The sequence below is a fragment of the Anoplopoma fimbria genome, chromosome 21 (assembly GCF_027596085.1).
Source record: "Anoplopoma fimbria isolate UVic2021 breed Golden Eagle Sablefish chromosome 21, Afim_UVic_2022, whole genome shotgun sequence".
In the NCBI taxonomy this organism is placed as follows: Eukaryota; Metazoa; Chordata; class Actinopteri; order Perciformes; family Anoplopomatidae; genus Anoplopoma; species Anoplopoma fimbria.
In genome coordinates, this window is record NC_072469.1 from 9,204,606 (window position 1) to 9,222,034 (window position 17,429).

Here is a 17,429-nt window from a genome sequence, read left to right on the forward strand (position 1 = left end):
GATGTTTAGAAATTACGACAAATACTGTTGTGAAAATACTGCTTAACAAATGTGTTCTAGTGCTATATGGTCGAACAACATCCTTTTTCTCTGTTCTCTAAGCAATGAGAACTGTACTGTGGGAATGTACTCTGCTGCTTCATCATAAAGCGCTTGTACAAACAAACTGTCGGTATAAAAACATGGCGGGGCTTTTTAAATCAGATCAACTTCCGAGCTGTTTACTGTCTTTCAATTGCAGAGGACACAAGAAGCCGGAGTTGCAGACAGCGGTTGGCCTTCCTCGGGGCTGGTATGCTCCGTCCTGTGGAGTGAAGCTCTATAAACCCGACCTCATTTGAGGTCTGTCTCCATGGCAGACGTCGCCATGGCCATCATTTAATTACACCGCACAATAAAACTTAACATCAAAGGGCCTCTGTTTAACTAGGATAAGGGGCAACGAGAGAGAGAGGCCATCTTAAGTGGTGTCAGCTCCTGCTGTGAGGCTGGCCGGCTGCTCAAGCGTCGCTTGGCGGGCACGGTGCCCCCCAGGCCCAGCTGCGGGGCGGCTGCCAAGCGGATCATGACTCGAGTGTATCCGAGGGAGCCAGACATGCCACCTGGGAACTATCCGTTACAGTAGGACGCTGTTTACACAGAGGAACAAGGGAGGGTAGGAACAGAGTCTTAATGTTTAGTATGTGGGACTGAAAGTAGTATTAAGAGAGAAATTAGTGCAAATTTTGGACTCTTTGTAAACAGAAGACCACTAGTCTTATCAGTGCTTGTTTCTTTTGAAATACTTGGTACAGGACGCCTTAATCTACATGCTGTTTGTGTCTATGAGCCCCCACAGATCTGCTGTAAAAGTTCTTCTCCCTTACAGGCTGATCCAGAACCACAAATCCTCCACTCAATGGTAGAAATAAAAGAACAAAACAATCAGAAGCAGATGCAATGGTTGCATTTTTGAGGTCTCTTTTTTCTACATGGTGGCCTCCTCTTCATGCTCCTCTCACTTGTTAATTGCAGCGCTGCCACATCAATGCCATGACGCCGGCCTGCGGGCTGTTATTAGCCGTGCCCTGTCATTAGCTCCTGCACTGTTACGGAGTTAAAGCCCGGAAAGAGCTGCAGCTCACATGGGACACAATGAAGATCAGTGCTGTCACATTCCCTACAATCACAGTTAAGATCACTGGCAGTAAGTAGCCCCGCTTCTTCCTACGGCCCCTCTCTCATCACGAGGGACCCTTAGAAAAATTCTGGACCCCCTTGATATGACTGTAAGACCACGAGTGTACGCCAAACCAAATCCTGCTTGATGTGTTCACAAAGCAAATTGAACTGTGATTTCATAGAATGCTGCAACGGATTACTCGTATACAAAATCTGAGATTGATATCTTTGCCTATCGAGGGTCGAGACATTTAGAGTGACAGGCAGAAGTCGAGGGTAGTTTAATAAAACATGGGGCAGATGATGGAAGAACAAAGACTTGGACGACATATGAACTCACCACCACTGAGCAGCTTCATCACCAGCCACAGCTCGTCCTTTACCACGAACGAGGTGTAGTAAGACACGATGTTAGGGTGGTGGCACTGGCTCATGGCTTGAATCTCTTTCTGTAAGAGGACAAAAAAAGAAGAGACAGAATTTAACAATTCAGAAATTTACAAATCCTTCAGATGATCTAATGACAGAGTTGTTATTTGCCACTGGCCCGATAGAGGTGGTGTAATCATTTGGTAGGAATGGATTAAAGTTTTTAGATCAGAGCAGGTGCATTTTGATTAATGGCCTTTATTTCTAGTTACAATCCTAAAGCAGCAAGAAAACAATCATTTTAGGAGCCGTCAACAGTTGTGGTGGTTGTGACATGACCCATGAAACACACAACACTGTTTAGTTTTCCTCATGTTTTCATCCGAGACAGATAGTGCCTGATACCTTTGGATAGCACAAAAAGAGGTGTGAGAAAAGCCTGGAGGAAATAAACTGAACACAGACTCATCCTTCAATGCTGCAGCTATTCTTGAAATTTAGGGAGATACTTAAGAACTTAATGACGTCAGGAGTCAGAAGAGAAATAGGCTAGGTCAATATAATGCATATGTATGCAGAAGCATGAAAACAGACGGTACTTAGCCCTTTATACAGCTGTAAGCTCTCTTTCTGCGTGTGTGTGTGTGTGTGTGTGTGTGTGTGTGTGTGTGTGTGTGTGTGTGTGTGTGTGTGTGTGTGTGTGTGTGTGTGTGTGTGTGTGTGTGTGTGTGATTTCATTTTTTTTTTGGACTTGTGAAATTGTGGAGAACATTTTTGAATATTTTCTGATATTCTATAGACCAAACAATTAACTGATGAATGAAAAAAATAATCAGCAGATTAATACATAATTAAACTAAATGATAAGTTGCAGCCCTAGACCAATTATTAATAACATCCCTGCTCGGTGCCACCCATGGGCGACCTAAAATCTTATTATGCAGGATATATTTTACAATAACAGCTCTTCATAGGAACATTATTTTACATTTAAAGTTAAGTAAAACATTGAAGAAAACAAAATTATTTGACATTAAACCCACCTGCATGTGTCAAGTACAGAGAGGTCTGAGACATTGCATCTTATTATGCATTGTTGTGCTAAGCTATGCTAAACATGTGCCAGATCTGCAGTATCCTTTTATTGATTGTACTGAGGTGAAATCAATATCGACCTTCTCGTCTAATTATGGGTTTCATCACAAACGATCACGTTTCATATATATATATATATATATATATATATATATATATATATATATATACACACACACCATATTTGTGCCACAAGCCTGTTAACTGAGGCACTTCACACTCACAGCTGAAAACATTTGTTACAGGTATTAATCAATAGATGCTTGTGGGTCAAAGCGTAAGCCTGATGTTCCATCAGCATTAATGCTTAGCTTACACAATGTGCATTAGCAGCAGTATGCCTCTGCAGCGGAGTCATCACTATTGAGCCTGTGGACTTTAATGAGTGCCTTCGCCAAGCGAGGGTGGGGCAGGCAGGTGACATCATGAAGCCATAAAAAAAAAAAAAAAAAAAAATAACTTGACAAAAGAGGGTTTAGAACAAGAACTGAGTCATAATAAGGGTGGATACAGACTGTGCATGAAAAGAAATGGACCATGACACGTACAGGCATGTTTAAATGCTTAAATTAGTGGAGGAGAAAAGGTGGGGTGCAAAACAAATGCAAAAGATAACATTCAGATTGAGCAGCGACAACCTTCTTGACCAACAGGTGAGCCAACACACCACTCTGCCCCTGAACTAAAGCACTTTTTGATTATCAAGCTGCCTAATAACTTCCAGTCTGTCGGGCCAGACGCCGAGCTCTGCAGGTCGTCTCCCCTATCATTCTCTCTCTGGATGCTACAGGCTGTAAGGGACCAATACTGATACAGCCTGTCAGCTGCTAACTGGCTTCAGTGGAGCCTCGCCTCGCCTCCCCCCGTTGTTCTCAGCAGCGTGGAAGAGGAAGGTCATCACCCCTCTGGGGGCCAGGGTAACCCCAGAACAGAAAAACAATGGGATACCAGGGAGGAAATGGTGCTCTGGCAGTTGGCAGGTTTTTCTTTTTTTTTTTACATCTTTTCCAGCAGACAATGCGAGAGACTCTTTGTCTTAGATCACTGTGAACCAACGCTGCAGCGAAGACAGCGGAAATGTTCTCATTTCTCAAAGCTATTAATATTACATCTACTGTGTAACCTTGAAGTCTGATGGAATTTAGCGCCGTGAAAATAATGTTTTGCAGAAAATCTCAATGCCGACTGGAAAACAAAGACACTTTAGATTTCTGGAGGATGACATCACCAAGCATAATACACCATCTATGTAAAGGTACATGATGTACATACTTCCTGTACTGTAACTTCCCCTGCATGAATTATAGCATTCATTTTCTATTGGCCACTGCATGGTATGTGGAACACACGGCTAAAATACGTGCTCAGTCAGTTGTGTTGCATGGTGATCGTTATCAAGAGATTAAAGCTCATCCGACCAGTCAAGGAAACCATCAAGATAAACAAACTCTTCAGTGAAGAATTTCTCTTTACCAACAGTTGTAACCCAAACATCTAGGATTTCTACATCTAACTATCGTCCCTTTCACACATGCAGTCAATTCCTGAAATGCTCATGAACATTTCCTGCATGGGGTTGTGTGGGAATGTGAGCAGGGATCAATATCCTGGGAAATCTGTACAGCCAATTCCCCACCTCAAGATCCAATAACATTTTCAGGGAGAATGGCAGTATGCCTGTGTTGTGAATGAAAGCAGTAACGTTGCAGGGGCAACCGAATAAAGGGTTACGTCAGTCTGATGAAAGACAATCTTTTGGTGGAGCGAGCAAACCAATCAGACGGAAATGGTCCTGAATGTAGTAGATGTGTGAAAAGTGAAAATAGCTAGAGGCGCCTTAAAGGTTATCCCAGTGATTTACTGGGGAATATGTGTTAAACAGCCTGTTATTGCCAAATATAACAACAAGTGCCAATTACAGGATTCCAGAGCCAAAACTTATTTCTTCAAACCATAAAGAGTTATTATGATCAATTATAATTGCAACCAAAAGATCCAACTATGAACAGAAACAGAGAAACACTTTGTGTCTGGTTGTGGGTGTTGCGATGACCTCACCCTGAAACACAAGGCATTCAGAGCAGTTTTATTCAAACCATCCGACCTGCAAACCACACACAAAGACACCTGCAACACAAATGGCTTCACTGTCCCATGATTGGGTATGCACGTCACTGGTGACAGAGGCAGAAGCAACACGTCAAGTCCATGTCAGTCTCAAGTGTTTGTGATGAGCGCTCTGTTACCTGCTTCATCACATCCGGTCTGCTTACAACTCCTCATAACTATAACCCAGGAATTCAAAGCACGTAGGCTTCTGTATTATCATCACTCCTTTATTTGACATACAGAATCAGTGTTAGCTTTGTTACCATACTGGAATTGCTAACTCCGATACAATACCTTTAAAAAATATGGATATCCGATACCATTTTCGATATCATGTGGATTCAATTGAAATTCAGGGCATAACATTTGTTATATTTCTTAAATTTGTATATAACTAGGCAGAGTTAAATGCATCAATCTGGTGAACTTTGAGAGCTCAAGTAAGCAGCTCGATCTATGAAGAATTTGTAAGTGCTCTAGTAAATATTCTCATCATAAAAAAACTGTGGTTGTATAGATATAAATGGTGATGACGCGGTAAAAAAGTAACACCCACAAAGTGTGGTAGCTATACAAGACGGTGCTGTGAAGCCTGCGGTAAGTGAGGGGAGGTGAGGTTATGTCGGCACTGCAGCAGCGTGTGTGTGTGTGTGTGTGTGTGTGTGTGTGTGTGTGTGTGTGTGTGTGTGTGTGTGTGTGTGTGTGTGTGTGTGTGTGTGTGTGTGTGTGTGTGTGTGTGTGTGTATATATAGAGTGAGAAGCACTGCTGGAACTGGTGTATCGATAATGGGGAATATGGTGTCATGATGAATGATTGTTTCAAGTCTTTTGAGGATGAGTGGCTGTGTGTGGGGACTTGAGTCCTCATCTCTGACCTGCGTAGGACAACATTGTCAAGAGACTTAAGAATGACCGACTCTGTTTCGACAGCTGCATTCCATTAGCATTACCTCCCCACTGCATCAGACAGGATTTTTAAAATCAAAGTTTAATCCTCAGAAGAAGAAAAGAATCGGAGCAATACCTGTTCCATATGCTATTCCATTATTCTTGGTTTGTTATGTCAAAATTCAATTTAACAACAAATAGAAAATGAAAGAGAAACTGTTTTATTTTTACTTAATAATATTGATGTTTGTGTCATTATATACATAGACCCATTCCATCCATCAAATAAAACTGCCTCATCTTCCCAAATTGAAATCACATCGGTCCGTCAACTTTGACTGATTTCTCTCCAACATTATAAATCATTTCCTGTTTTTGCAAAAAGTGAGTAAAATAGGACATTCATTATGACATGAGTGATGTCACTTTGGTTTATTTAGTAAGTAGAAATGAAACGTACCTATTCGATCGTGGTATGGGGTTTATAAAATAACATTGACAACCTGCAAAATCCAAGATCTAAACCCCAAACCCTAAACCCCTTCATTGAGTTTATCCAACACATTCTATACAGGTTTCTCCAGGAAATAGACCAGGCCATAGTACCAATTATTGTCTGCATTAGGCTCGGTCTTTGCAGTATTTGGCGTTTCGGAAGGACCTTGAAACTGAGCAAAAATAAATAAATGACCTATTGTCCCGAGCTGAAAACAGTACTGGGTCACAAACTGGTGCCACAGAATCACACTGATGGCAGACACACAGAGAAGCCACTATAAGCAATGTTACGTCACTATCAGTTACTCAGAGCCTTACACACACTATGACCAAACTGCACTGCAGCACACACACACACACACACAAACTAAAGAAACTACTGAGGAACTCCACTGCCAATATCCAATTGATGAGGAAACTTATGAAAATGTGATCTTAATCACTTCCTGTTGCATGATTCAGAGTTCCTATATCGTAAACAACTATTTTTAACACTTTAATATCTCTCTAAGGCATCTGAAAAGAAGATTGATATTGTGTTGTGAATCAGCTATTACCACATAGGATCACTCATTACGTTTCTCATAAGTTTCAATAAATACTTAAAGCTTATAATTGTGTAAATATGCAAGAGGATATTCACAGTGAACGCACTCAAACTGTAAACAAACCTCCTCATCTCATCTAGCTCGCGTCACTCAAAGGCACCTATCCATCAAACCGCTGTGCCAGGAATAACTACAACATGCCACTAGAGACATGACAGATTATTGCTTTTCAGACATTAACAAAATTTCACAGGCAAGTCTAAAGACCTGCTTTCTTTAAAACTCGTGGCATCCTCTTTTAAAGCTGCTGAGATCTGGGTTCAATTTAATGCTTCCAATCCGTTTAACTGGGTACCCAGCAGGCTGTGGATTTGGGGGGGGGGGGGGGGACCAAACCACAGGCAGGAAATCCGACCTCGCTGTATTCCATGTGACCGCCTGCTCCGAGAATCCAGGGGCAGCATTCCTGTTATTCATCCTCCAGAAATCGTGGGGGGGGGAAGGTTCTTCCTCGGTTTAGTATTGCCAGTGAGTAGTGAGAAATCTCTAGCAATGATCTCACATGCACACGTATAGGCTTACATGATACAAGTTACCTTCACAGCCCTTTGGATGAGAAACTAGGAGCGAAGACTGGAAAAATCCACCAATCACACGTCTGGTCTAAGTGACAACAGCTCATTTCTCAGTGTCAGACTAAAACCTGACATGTGGAATAAGTGGAGCTCTGGAACAAAGAGGATATGGACAGCTAACATGCAATTTTCTATATTGTGCACAAGAAACTCCTTTACAAAAGAGCACCAGATCATCTCTACGTGCAGGGCAGCCTGATATAATCCTTCCACCTCTTAAATCGTAAAACACATGTCATAGAATAAATGATGTACAGAGCTGCGGTACAAGATTGCATTGAGGGTAAAGAGACCCCGTACAGCCTACAGGAAGATGTCCCACGGTGGTCTAATAGTTTCCTGGCAGTAAGTGGAGTCTTTCTTCAGAGAACAACCAGTAGTTGGGTTTCAAGTGATGGGGATGATTGGAGGAGGGCTCGGAAAAAATGAAAGAGTAATGAAAAGCAGAGATGGAACTAACTCCTTCCAAAGCCCTAAATGGAATCTGGTGCTGTGAGGGAGGGAATCCCTTTGATCATAAGTGAAAAGCAACAAAGTCACAAAAACGTTCCAAGGCTAACCGAGCTCTCATTTAGTCATCGCCCTTTTATGGTCAAATAGAATAGACACGTGTTTGTTTAATGTTAGTTAGTAGTAATGAAAGAAAAAGGGTCTTTGGGGAAAAATGAGTAATGTCATCTTCATTAAAGCCGGCTGGAGGGGCGTGTTGGTGTCCATGTTTAATTGACAGCTGGGAGGCTGACATAGTGCGGGTGTTACACCATAGGGAACAAGGGACGAAGCTAATTAACTTGCACTGTAGCCTGCATGTCATCGTCAGACAGCATGTCTATAGCGGTATTGAAGAGTGAGGACCGCCACACGTGGATCTAACTGGACCGAAGCTACATTTGCAGGTACGTTTACGTGCTGCTTAACGAGCTGCAGCTGAGCAGCTAAGTTAATTAGCTATCTAAACCGCAAACTGATGTTAGCAGTGCACTTTCCCCCGCTGAATGTTTGTCTGGTCGCTGGTTCAACAAGCTAAGGTGCAGGACGAGAAACATGAAACAGTCCGTCTCTTGTTATAGGCAGGCTACTATCCCTTCTGCTCTGCGAATTATGGAACTTTACGGCTTTGTGCAAGACTTTATTGGCTGCAGCAGACAAAACAATATATATATATATTCAATTGCAATTGGACTCTCAGTCTATTTGCATTTACTTAGCAGTGTTGTGGGTCTCTTACCAGGAGTTCGTCCATACTTGTCTGGCACTTCTCGAGGTTGATACGTTTGATGGCCACCTTCTCCTTGCGTGGTACACAGTAGGCAGCTTGAACCACTGCTGTGGCCCCGCTCCCTAAAAAACAGAGAGGAAAACAACATATTATCAGGTTGATTATGATTCATAGTCATTTCAGGCAACAATAGACTGTTAGTGCTGTTGTGGAACCCCACTTTGGCACACACAGCACATTCATTTCAGGTCTTATTCACATCCGTAAGCTGCCCCGACTTCTTTTAATTGTTTGGCCCTTCCCTAACCCCTGTCTACATCCATAAATAATGGCTACTGTAGGATAATAAACCTAACTTTAAGCATTACTTTAAAATCCTCAGAGTTCAGGAAGGTTAAGCGGAGTTCTGCTTTGACAGTTCATCCGATTTCTCTTTGGCACAGCTTAACCGTCTGTTCATCAATTATGAATTAGCTTTTCCAAAATCCTGCTTGATGAAGCGGGTCTGATTGAAGACGGTGACTCTGGGAAACGAGACATCCCCAGCTGGCTCCGGTAGGAGGTTTACCCCAGAGGGGAACAAAGCTCGGTCCTAACAGTGTTAAAAATGATTCCTTTTTATAAACTTGGCACGATTCAAACATTTTGTTCACTGCTCTTTTAAATTTGGCAATTAGTCTCGACGGCATCAAATACCACAATCAAGAACATGATTGTAGCTCTAAAACTGGGAGGACTCAAGGATCCACAGGTTTATGTGTCCCCTACACAAGTGGAATATTTAGTGAACTGAAATTAAGCCTGCTCTTAAGGTTATAAAACATTAGGAAAGAAAATAAGGATTTAAAAAAAAAATGTATTTATCACAGATGAACAAAAGAAAATAATATAATATATATATATATATATATATATATATATATATATATATATATAAATAATGAACTTTTCAAGACTTTAAATCATCCCATGCCACCTTGTCTTAAAGTTGGATCTCAGCATCAGTGGTAAGTCTATAAAAGTTTACACCACAACTTCTATTCTAATGAACAAGCAAACAACACATAGATTACAATCTGATTAAATCCTGAATCACAACAGTGGGTTAATCTTTATTTTGAATAATGTGTGATAGTCAAAGTAATAGCTTGTAATATCCTCCACAGGGGAGGTACGCCTGTTCTTTCTGCTTCGCGTGAGGTGACTTCACCGCCCCCTCAGTGCTCCTATTTAACGCCATGCACGCACACACAGCTGTTTTAACAAGACCTCGGGAGTATATGTAACGGTGAGCAATGCTGTGAGCGCATTGTCCTCTGGCAACGGGCTTTGGTGAGTAAAAGAGTGAGCGGTGAGTCGGTCCACCTTCTAGTAAGCTTTTCCTCCTGTGCCCTCTTCATAGCTATGCCCAAATATTAACAAAGTGCTCATTGTTTGGTGATTTCAGTGGGCCAGTGGTGTAGGGAGGTTGAAAAAAAAAAAAGGAGCTATAATTAAAGACAAAAACTCCTCTTAGATTTTAATTAAAAAGTAAAGCTGTCCCTGGAGACATGACGGCATTTTATTCAACTGTTTTCATTCAAGATAATTATAACTTCAGGCTACATGAGAGACACAGAGAACAAAAAAAAAAGAAACCTATTCAAAATAGCTGAGGCTGAGAATAACCCCAAACTCTCGTCCTTTCAAATTAACCAATAAAATTGCAATTTCCTTGTAATTTCCTGTAACAGATCGACAGTAACGGTCACATAAAGCCCCATGATTATACTGTATGTAAAATCATACTTCCTTCAGCTGTAGTGGGTGCCATCTATTGCCTGGAAACCTCAGACTATATGTGGCTGGCATTGCTCAGCTCCCCAGGATCCAAATGATCATAGATCACTCCGCCATTGCACAAAACTACGGGGCCGAACAGGGCTGTAAATATATTCCCCCAGCACCTCCACCACCACCAGCAGCAGCAGCAGCAATACCAAACAAACCTCTGGAGGCTGGCCAGTGATGGGGAGCTCAGCCTTGGCCGGACCTCAGGGAGTCAGTTGCCCTGTACACGTCGGAGTGTAAATTCCTCCACACAAACAAACAGCCAGTTGTCAGGGGTGGCTGGACAAGCTGGAGAGCATATGTGCTCGTATGTGTGTGTGTGTGGGGGGAGGATAAAAAATAAATAAAAAATAAAGGGGAGATGTTTGAGTTTGAAGCAGACAAGGTCAAGGGGCGCCAAGGCTCTGCAAGCCAATTAGACTGAACACCAGCCAGTTGGAAACTCGAGATAATGTAGACCTGATGCTCTTTGATATTTTCTACCTCCCGGCTTAGCACAAGGTTGTTCTGATCGAAGGAGTCGTAGCTATACTATTCGTATCCAGTTACATGATTGTTGAATATTTCACGACGCCTTTTGAGGTTTTAATCAAAGCTTTAAATTGAGTGATTATACTATGAAGCACACAGGGGGGAACACAGACACAGTCTTATCTTATAAAATAAGCCACACATCGTCATAACTCCACCATTCTCTGAGACAAAAATCATCACCACCCCTCTCCATCCGAATGGGAGGAAGCCCACAAAAGAGCCATCCTCACAAAAGGGGAGCACTGCAGCAGTGCCAGGGCTTTGAAAAAGTCAGGCCAACGTTTAATCTGCTCAACAGTCTGGCACAGACATAAAGGCTGCAGATCGTGGAGTCAGAGCGTTTCTCTCTTTCGGTAAATTACTTAATAAATGATCAGATTACGAACAGAACAAGAATCAGCTCTTTACAAGTACCGATTTATAAAAGCTTCTTCAATGTTCTTCCAGAGGCACAGACACAAGAGCTTACTTGTTTTTGGAAGAGTGTGGCTAAATCAAATCTATATATTAGGTTACCACATTAGGCGAAATCAAATGAAGATGATCCAGCTGTCAGCTGAACATATGGTGTGTTGATGTAGTTGAGGGATACAAAATGATGAAGCTCATTGGTTTGTTGATTTCTATTTGTAGCCATGTTTGATTTCTTGTTTTTTCATTGCAATTCCATTTCATTTTTTGAAAAGTATTGTTAACATTTAAAGATAAACAGCCTAGAGAAAAAAAAAATGCTATTTTTATTTCTTTGTTTGGGTCAGAAGCCAAATAAAACCCCTAAAACATGTAATAGAAAACTCTAAAAATCTAGGAAACCTTTTTCCCCGCAACTATGTACACTAAACTGACTCCTTTTCGTTAACAGCACTTAACATTTATAATAATCCCTGCAATTACTGAGGAGGCAGTACTGATCCCCAGAGGTTTTTTTCTTTGATATGGTCATGAGTTTCACAAATACTCCATTTACCGTTTGAATTTGTCTGATTCTTAAAAGACATTTAGCTGCAATCTGTTAAAGCTCTAGATGTAAAGGTCTACTGTAGAAAGTGAAAAAAGTTGCAGACAGGGTGGAACGAGTTCAACATTCTGTGGTGAAAACATTGACAAAACAATCATGATCTTTGAAAAAGCAGCCAATGTTTTCTGTAAGCATGTTTCCTCAAAACAAGTCTCCTGAGCATTAAACTATAACATGCCAATTTGTGAATGGGTCATGAAAGATTTTTTTGTTCCCAATGAACATAACTGTTTAGCTATAAATACTCCAGTGAGGGCTTGCCACAGAGTGTAACTTCACCCCCAGGCCTGAGCCTAATTCATATTTATTCTCATTATTGTTATCTACCCTACCCTCTAGAAATAAAAATGTATTCTTAAGTAAAGAAGTAAAAATGAAACACTATAGTATGGTTTACATTTTGTACTGCCTCGTCATTTGCAAGTGCCGTCATCATTTCAAGTTTTGATTGTAAAAAGAAATGTTGTCGAACACAAAAAAAGTGGTCATGGGGCTGAGAATGAAACCACACCAACTTCCATATGACCAGCGGCTCAAAGCGCCTTCGACAAACATGACATCCAGTTAGCTACAATAGCTTGAAAAGCAGAATGACACCCCGCCAGTCCCACTGCTGAGAGACTACTTTGTCTTATCTCAGAATCGTGTTTTCATCATAGTACAGTCATACTGTATAGTTTATAGCGTAAAGATATTTTTTATAGTGTGCAGTTGCTCTTTAACCTGCAAGCCGACATGTTGGCTCTTTAGGAAGTTGACATCTGAGTATGGAATGTTTGCATTCCGCCTCTTCTGGTGCAGCTCTGTGAAGAAAATAAATGACTGTAAAAGTCCGTAAATAAGCAAGACAGCAAAACCCAAAGGAGACGTAAACAGAAAAATAAGCTTACTAAGGACGCAGACGAAGCAACAGCATTGCACTTAAAAAGGTGCAATATACGAGATTGGGAGCATTTCGATTGGCTCTCAACATGGCGAAGGCAAGCGGGCGGTTTACAGCTAACAGCGCTTACAGTGCAAACAACAGCCAACGGCCTGCTCAGATAGACATTACTCCACTATTTCTTTATAGAGAAAACAGTTTAGTGCTGCTATATTAATGTTCAGAATGTTAAATACAGCCTCTTTTTATTAAAAATCAGTAAAGCAGCTCAAAGAGCATTAAAATATCAAAAGGCAATTTAAACCTCAAGGTCTCCTTAATGAGTTTTTGCTCATGAGATGTAGAATCCTGATAATGATACCTCACATTATGAGCCAATATTTGCTTAATGAATAGGTGGAAATATTTGACTTGGTAAGGTCATGACAGAACATTGACTGTTTTTCATACAACAATATCATATCAGATTAGCATGGCCTTGAATTAGCTTCTCAAAGGAGGCGGTCCCCAGCAGAGTGGCAGCACCTCCCAGTTTGTGTTTCCTGCCCTCACCAGGCCGGTTTGGTGCCTGACGTCATTCGTCTTTTAATACATTTCCTCTGCATACCTGGCTGACATTCAACATATTATTCAAAAGGTAAAATGAGAAATGTCACACATGACAAGAATTGCTCCAGTAGCCTCTGCGTTTTAGTGTGTATTCCCTCCATATCCCAGGGTGCAATATTCTAACAATTTATCTGACCTGATCTTGATGTTGTCATAAAATTACAGAAATGTTGGGCTAATGTTTGCTTGCAATTCTGATTAGTTTGCTATGACATAATGATACTGGAGTTTTTTTTTTTTTTTTAACTATCTGAGAGACAGGACAAGCAACAGGGAGGAAACATGGTTGCCGGTGGATACAAACAGTGGGAGCAGAAAGTTTCCAGTCCACATTTGCCTTGAATCATCCAAAGCCTGATCCAGAATGAGAAAGCAAGCTGTGTTTTTTTTTTGTTTTGTTTGTTTTTTTCTATGGTCTCTGTCCAGTATGATCCAATGCTCTGTGCAGTGAAATGAGTGGGTGTGAACCATGTAATAACAAGTCCTCTTTCCCCAGGGGAAGTTACCAAAACAATAGCTCTGCTGGGCATGCTGGGTATGCAAGGCCATCCTCAGACCACCAACCTTCCAGCTAAGCTTTAGGCAACATCATACAGTATCTACCCAACAGTTTCTGTTAGAGTGGTGACATGAGGTGGCTTCAGGTCTGGAAGCCTCTTGTAGTAACATTTAAAATGTTTTAAATGCTGCATGACCAAGTAGAGCTGAAACTGTCAGTCACTCTATCGATGAGTATATCAACAGCAGAATACTGCCATTTTTCTTAGATTTTTGTAATTATTTTGATAAGCGTTAGTTTATAGTCTTAAGCTTCAACATTTTAATTGTCTGCTTCTCTTTGTCATATGTGATAACAAACTGAATGTCTTTGGCTTTCAAGTGTTGGTCAGACAAAATAAGCAATTTGATGACATCACCTTGGGCTTTTGTGACTTGAATATATACATCTTATATTTGGATTTCTTGCACTTGCAGTTTGTTTTGGGAAAACAGGAAGGTCAAATTGCAATTTCCTTTAAGTATATAAATATACTGTACTGTACCACACGTTCTGGTGGGACATTAACAGGCTATAAATGGCCAATATAATGAATGATTTATTTATTTAGTGATGCCTTAGGCAGTTAAAACATCAGTCATGATGGATAGACACACGCATGTCGCAGCAATCTGAGAAAAATCTAAATTAAAATAAGTGTATTTATATATCAATTTTCGGTAATACAAATAGCAGCTTGTACACATTTGGTCATTTTAAGTACTCAATACTGCATTTGTGTTAACCCACTCTACTCCTTAAATACACACTCCGAAACACCACCACCCACCCCTGACAGTTGTGCAACTTTAACCTACAATATTGACTTAAAAGCTCAAGCAACTTGTTTGGCAAATTAATTTACCAAATTCTATCTACTGAGGCTTATAGCATATGAGTTTTTCCAGAGTAGTTAGATTCTCTACTTTGATTTAAAAAAGGGCGATATGTTTACGGAAATCCTTACAGCAAATGTCAAGATGGTAACCTGAGGAAGTGGCAGTGATTTAGTGTGATCCCCTGTCTACGTGATACAAACACCAATAACTCTTCAGTGTGTCCATTTATAGTTAAAGTCCTCCAATATTTCCATAACTTGAACTACACATATGGAGGTTTTTTTTTAACCAATCACTGATCTAGTAGGAGGCTTGAAAGAGACAACTGCATCAACTCCAAACTAAAGCTCAACTGTTAAAGCCGTGTTGGTAATATGAGGCTAAGACTGTCTCAGAGGGTAGAGAGAGAGAGAGAGAGAGAGAGAGAGAGAGAGAGAGAGAGAGAGAGAGAGAGAGAGAGAGAGAAGGCTCCACAGGAGTGTTTGCCAGGTTTAATTTGAACAGAAGCAGATCCCAAACAGGAGGAGTTTTCTTGTTTAACTTGTGTTCACAAGGAGCCTGGGAACACAGCGGGTTCTGCTAATTTAGACGATATACAGGTAGACCGACTCCTTCAGATTCAAGAGTGCAACTGGTAATCAGTTTTTCGGTAATCTACCTAATTACCCTGAGCAAAATGTAGCCCAACCTTGCAATAGCCTTACCAGTTTCAAACCTATGCTGACAATTTGTGCCTCACACTGCTTAGGAAAAATGCCACAGAACTGGTTTCCACACAAAGGGGGGGCTTTATCTGTGTGCATGCTAAATTGCAGGGCGTTATCCAGATAAAACTTTTCCGAGAAAGTGGGAAATGTAGAAATGGGTTACAGTTAAAACAAAGTCTTTTAAAAAATATACAAAAAAGGTTAATTTAGGGCCTGCAGAATGGACCCTCTATAAACACACAGATTCCCTGAAGAGGAAGCACGCACCACTTAGGCAAAGTAAACCAGATGCACAAACTGACTGATTTGAGAGGACAATACTTTGCTTATACGGTACACAGTCCTTCTCATTCTCAAGGTAGGACAGTGTCAGGTATTTATGGAGTGGAACTACTCAGAACCTCAAAAGTAATAGACGTCGTTCCACAGGCCGGTCGACCTGCGAGCAATTTTCTCTGGACACCCCAGGGCTTAACATGACACAGGGAAAAGGTGTAACGAGCCTCCGGTCACACTGGAGGAAATGTGGCAATGCAAAGCAATTATTGTGCTGTGAAAAGAAAAGGTTTCTACATTAACTGGGACATAAATGGATTCATTCAGGCAGTTAATCGCTCAAAACCAAACCATACTCCTGGAAGGAAGTATAATCTCTGGACTCTGCACTAGCAAAATGACTGTTTTTGGGGAAAATGTAAAATTTATATATATATATATATATATATATATATATATATATATATATATATATAGTGAACTGTATGTTAATTGGGAATAGGCTGCACACACACACAGTATAAGTATGTCATGGTGTCTGTCAGCATTTATAATACATTGTCATCCACAAATTAAAAGACAATTTTGAGAATATGTTATTTATAATGTCACTTTAAAACCTTCTCTGCAGGATGGGTTCAGTCTAATATAACTTCCCAACACTGAAATAATTAAACAAAATATAGTTTAAATTCTTGTATTTTTATAGATACGACGCCCTTTATCCAGTGCATTACATATATATTAAATAATACATATAAATGTCCTAATCTTAACTGTTCACATATTCAACTAAATGAAAGAGGTTCTTCTCCAGCACATAGTCAGCGCCTGACCAGGCAGGTAACGCTAGAACGCTCGTTTACGACTTCGGCATAGCGCCGGTGGACGGGGTTACTGGAAACCTTCACCCGAGTGACAACACCGCCCGGCTAGGATGTTCCAAGTTGCCAAAGCACGATGAACTCAACACACGCTCCAGAGTAAGAAGATGCCGTTTGCTCGCCGAACACTCGGGGGGTTAGCCGTTATAAACCTCCGTTGTCATGACGCCAACGGCTGGAATTCTCAGACTGACGGTTAATATACGTTAGTTCTAAGAATCACATACCAATCACCTCGTGCAGCTCATAGTCATCTTTGTTGATGGACCAGGTTTGGGAGCTCAGGTCCTCCGACATGGCTGAGGAGTATGCCGAGGCCGTCCTATCTGTAGAGAGATGGCTGCGTGTAAAAAATAAGTCAAAGTAATCCAAAAACACAACCAACAAGCGCGACACTTCCCCTTCTTTGGCGAATCCTGCAGCACTCCTGTCATTCCCAAAGTTTGACACGAGCGTAACAGCCCCGCCTACCGCATTCCTGCTGAGCAGATGTAGCTAGACCTCCCCGGCGGACATATTGAGTGTGGGACCGCTAAGTGCTCCAGAACAGCCGTTCAGGAGGAAACTAATGGTGATAGCAGCTAATGGGGATGAGCTGCAGCTGTATACAGTGACTGTGTAACACTGGCTGCATATATATATATATATATGTATATATCACTACTTTTGCATGAAATTATATATGTGAATTTGACTTTCTATGTAAAAAGCAAGCATTACAAGGAGAGTTTAAATATTAATCTTTGGTAAAAACGTGCCCCAAAAACGAGTCAAAGCTTTGGGTTCCGC

At 41.0% G+C, this 17,429-nt stretch overlaps 1 protein-coding gene across 1 annotated transcript in view; it reads right to left on the reverse strand.

The window, feature by feature from the left end:
• The window catches only part of oxsr1b (oxidative stress responsive kinase 1b), a 38,913-nt gene extending 21,811 nt beyond the window's left edge, over positions 1-17,102 (reverse strand). Inside the window, exons 1-4 of the mRNA XM_054622695.1 lie at positions 17,041-17,102; positions 16,868-16,966; positions 8,532-8,644; positions 1,502-1,610 (exon numbers count right to left, since the gene is read on the reverse strand). Of these exons, the coding sequence (XP_054478670.1) occupies positions 1,502-1,610; positions 8,532-8,644; positions 16,868-16,966; positions 17,041-17,074 (355 nt within the window). The 5' untranslated portion in view covers positions 17,075-17,102. The remainder of the gene's footprint in view (positions 1-1,501; positions 1,611-8,531; positions 8,645-16,867; positions 16,967-17,040) is intronic.
• Positions 17,103-17,429: the final 327 nt, after the last annotated feature.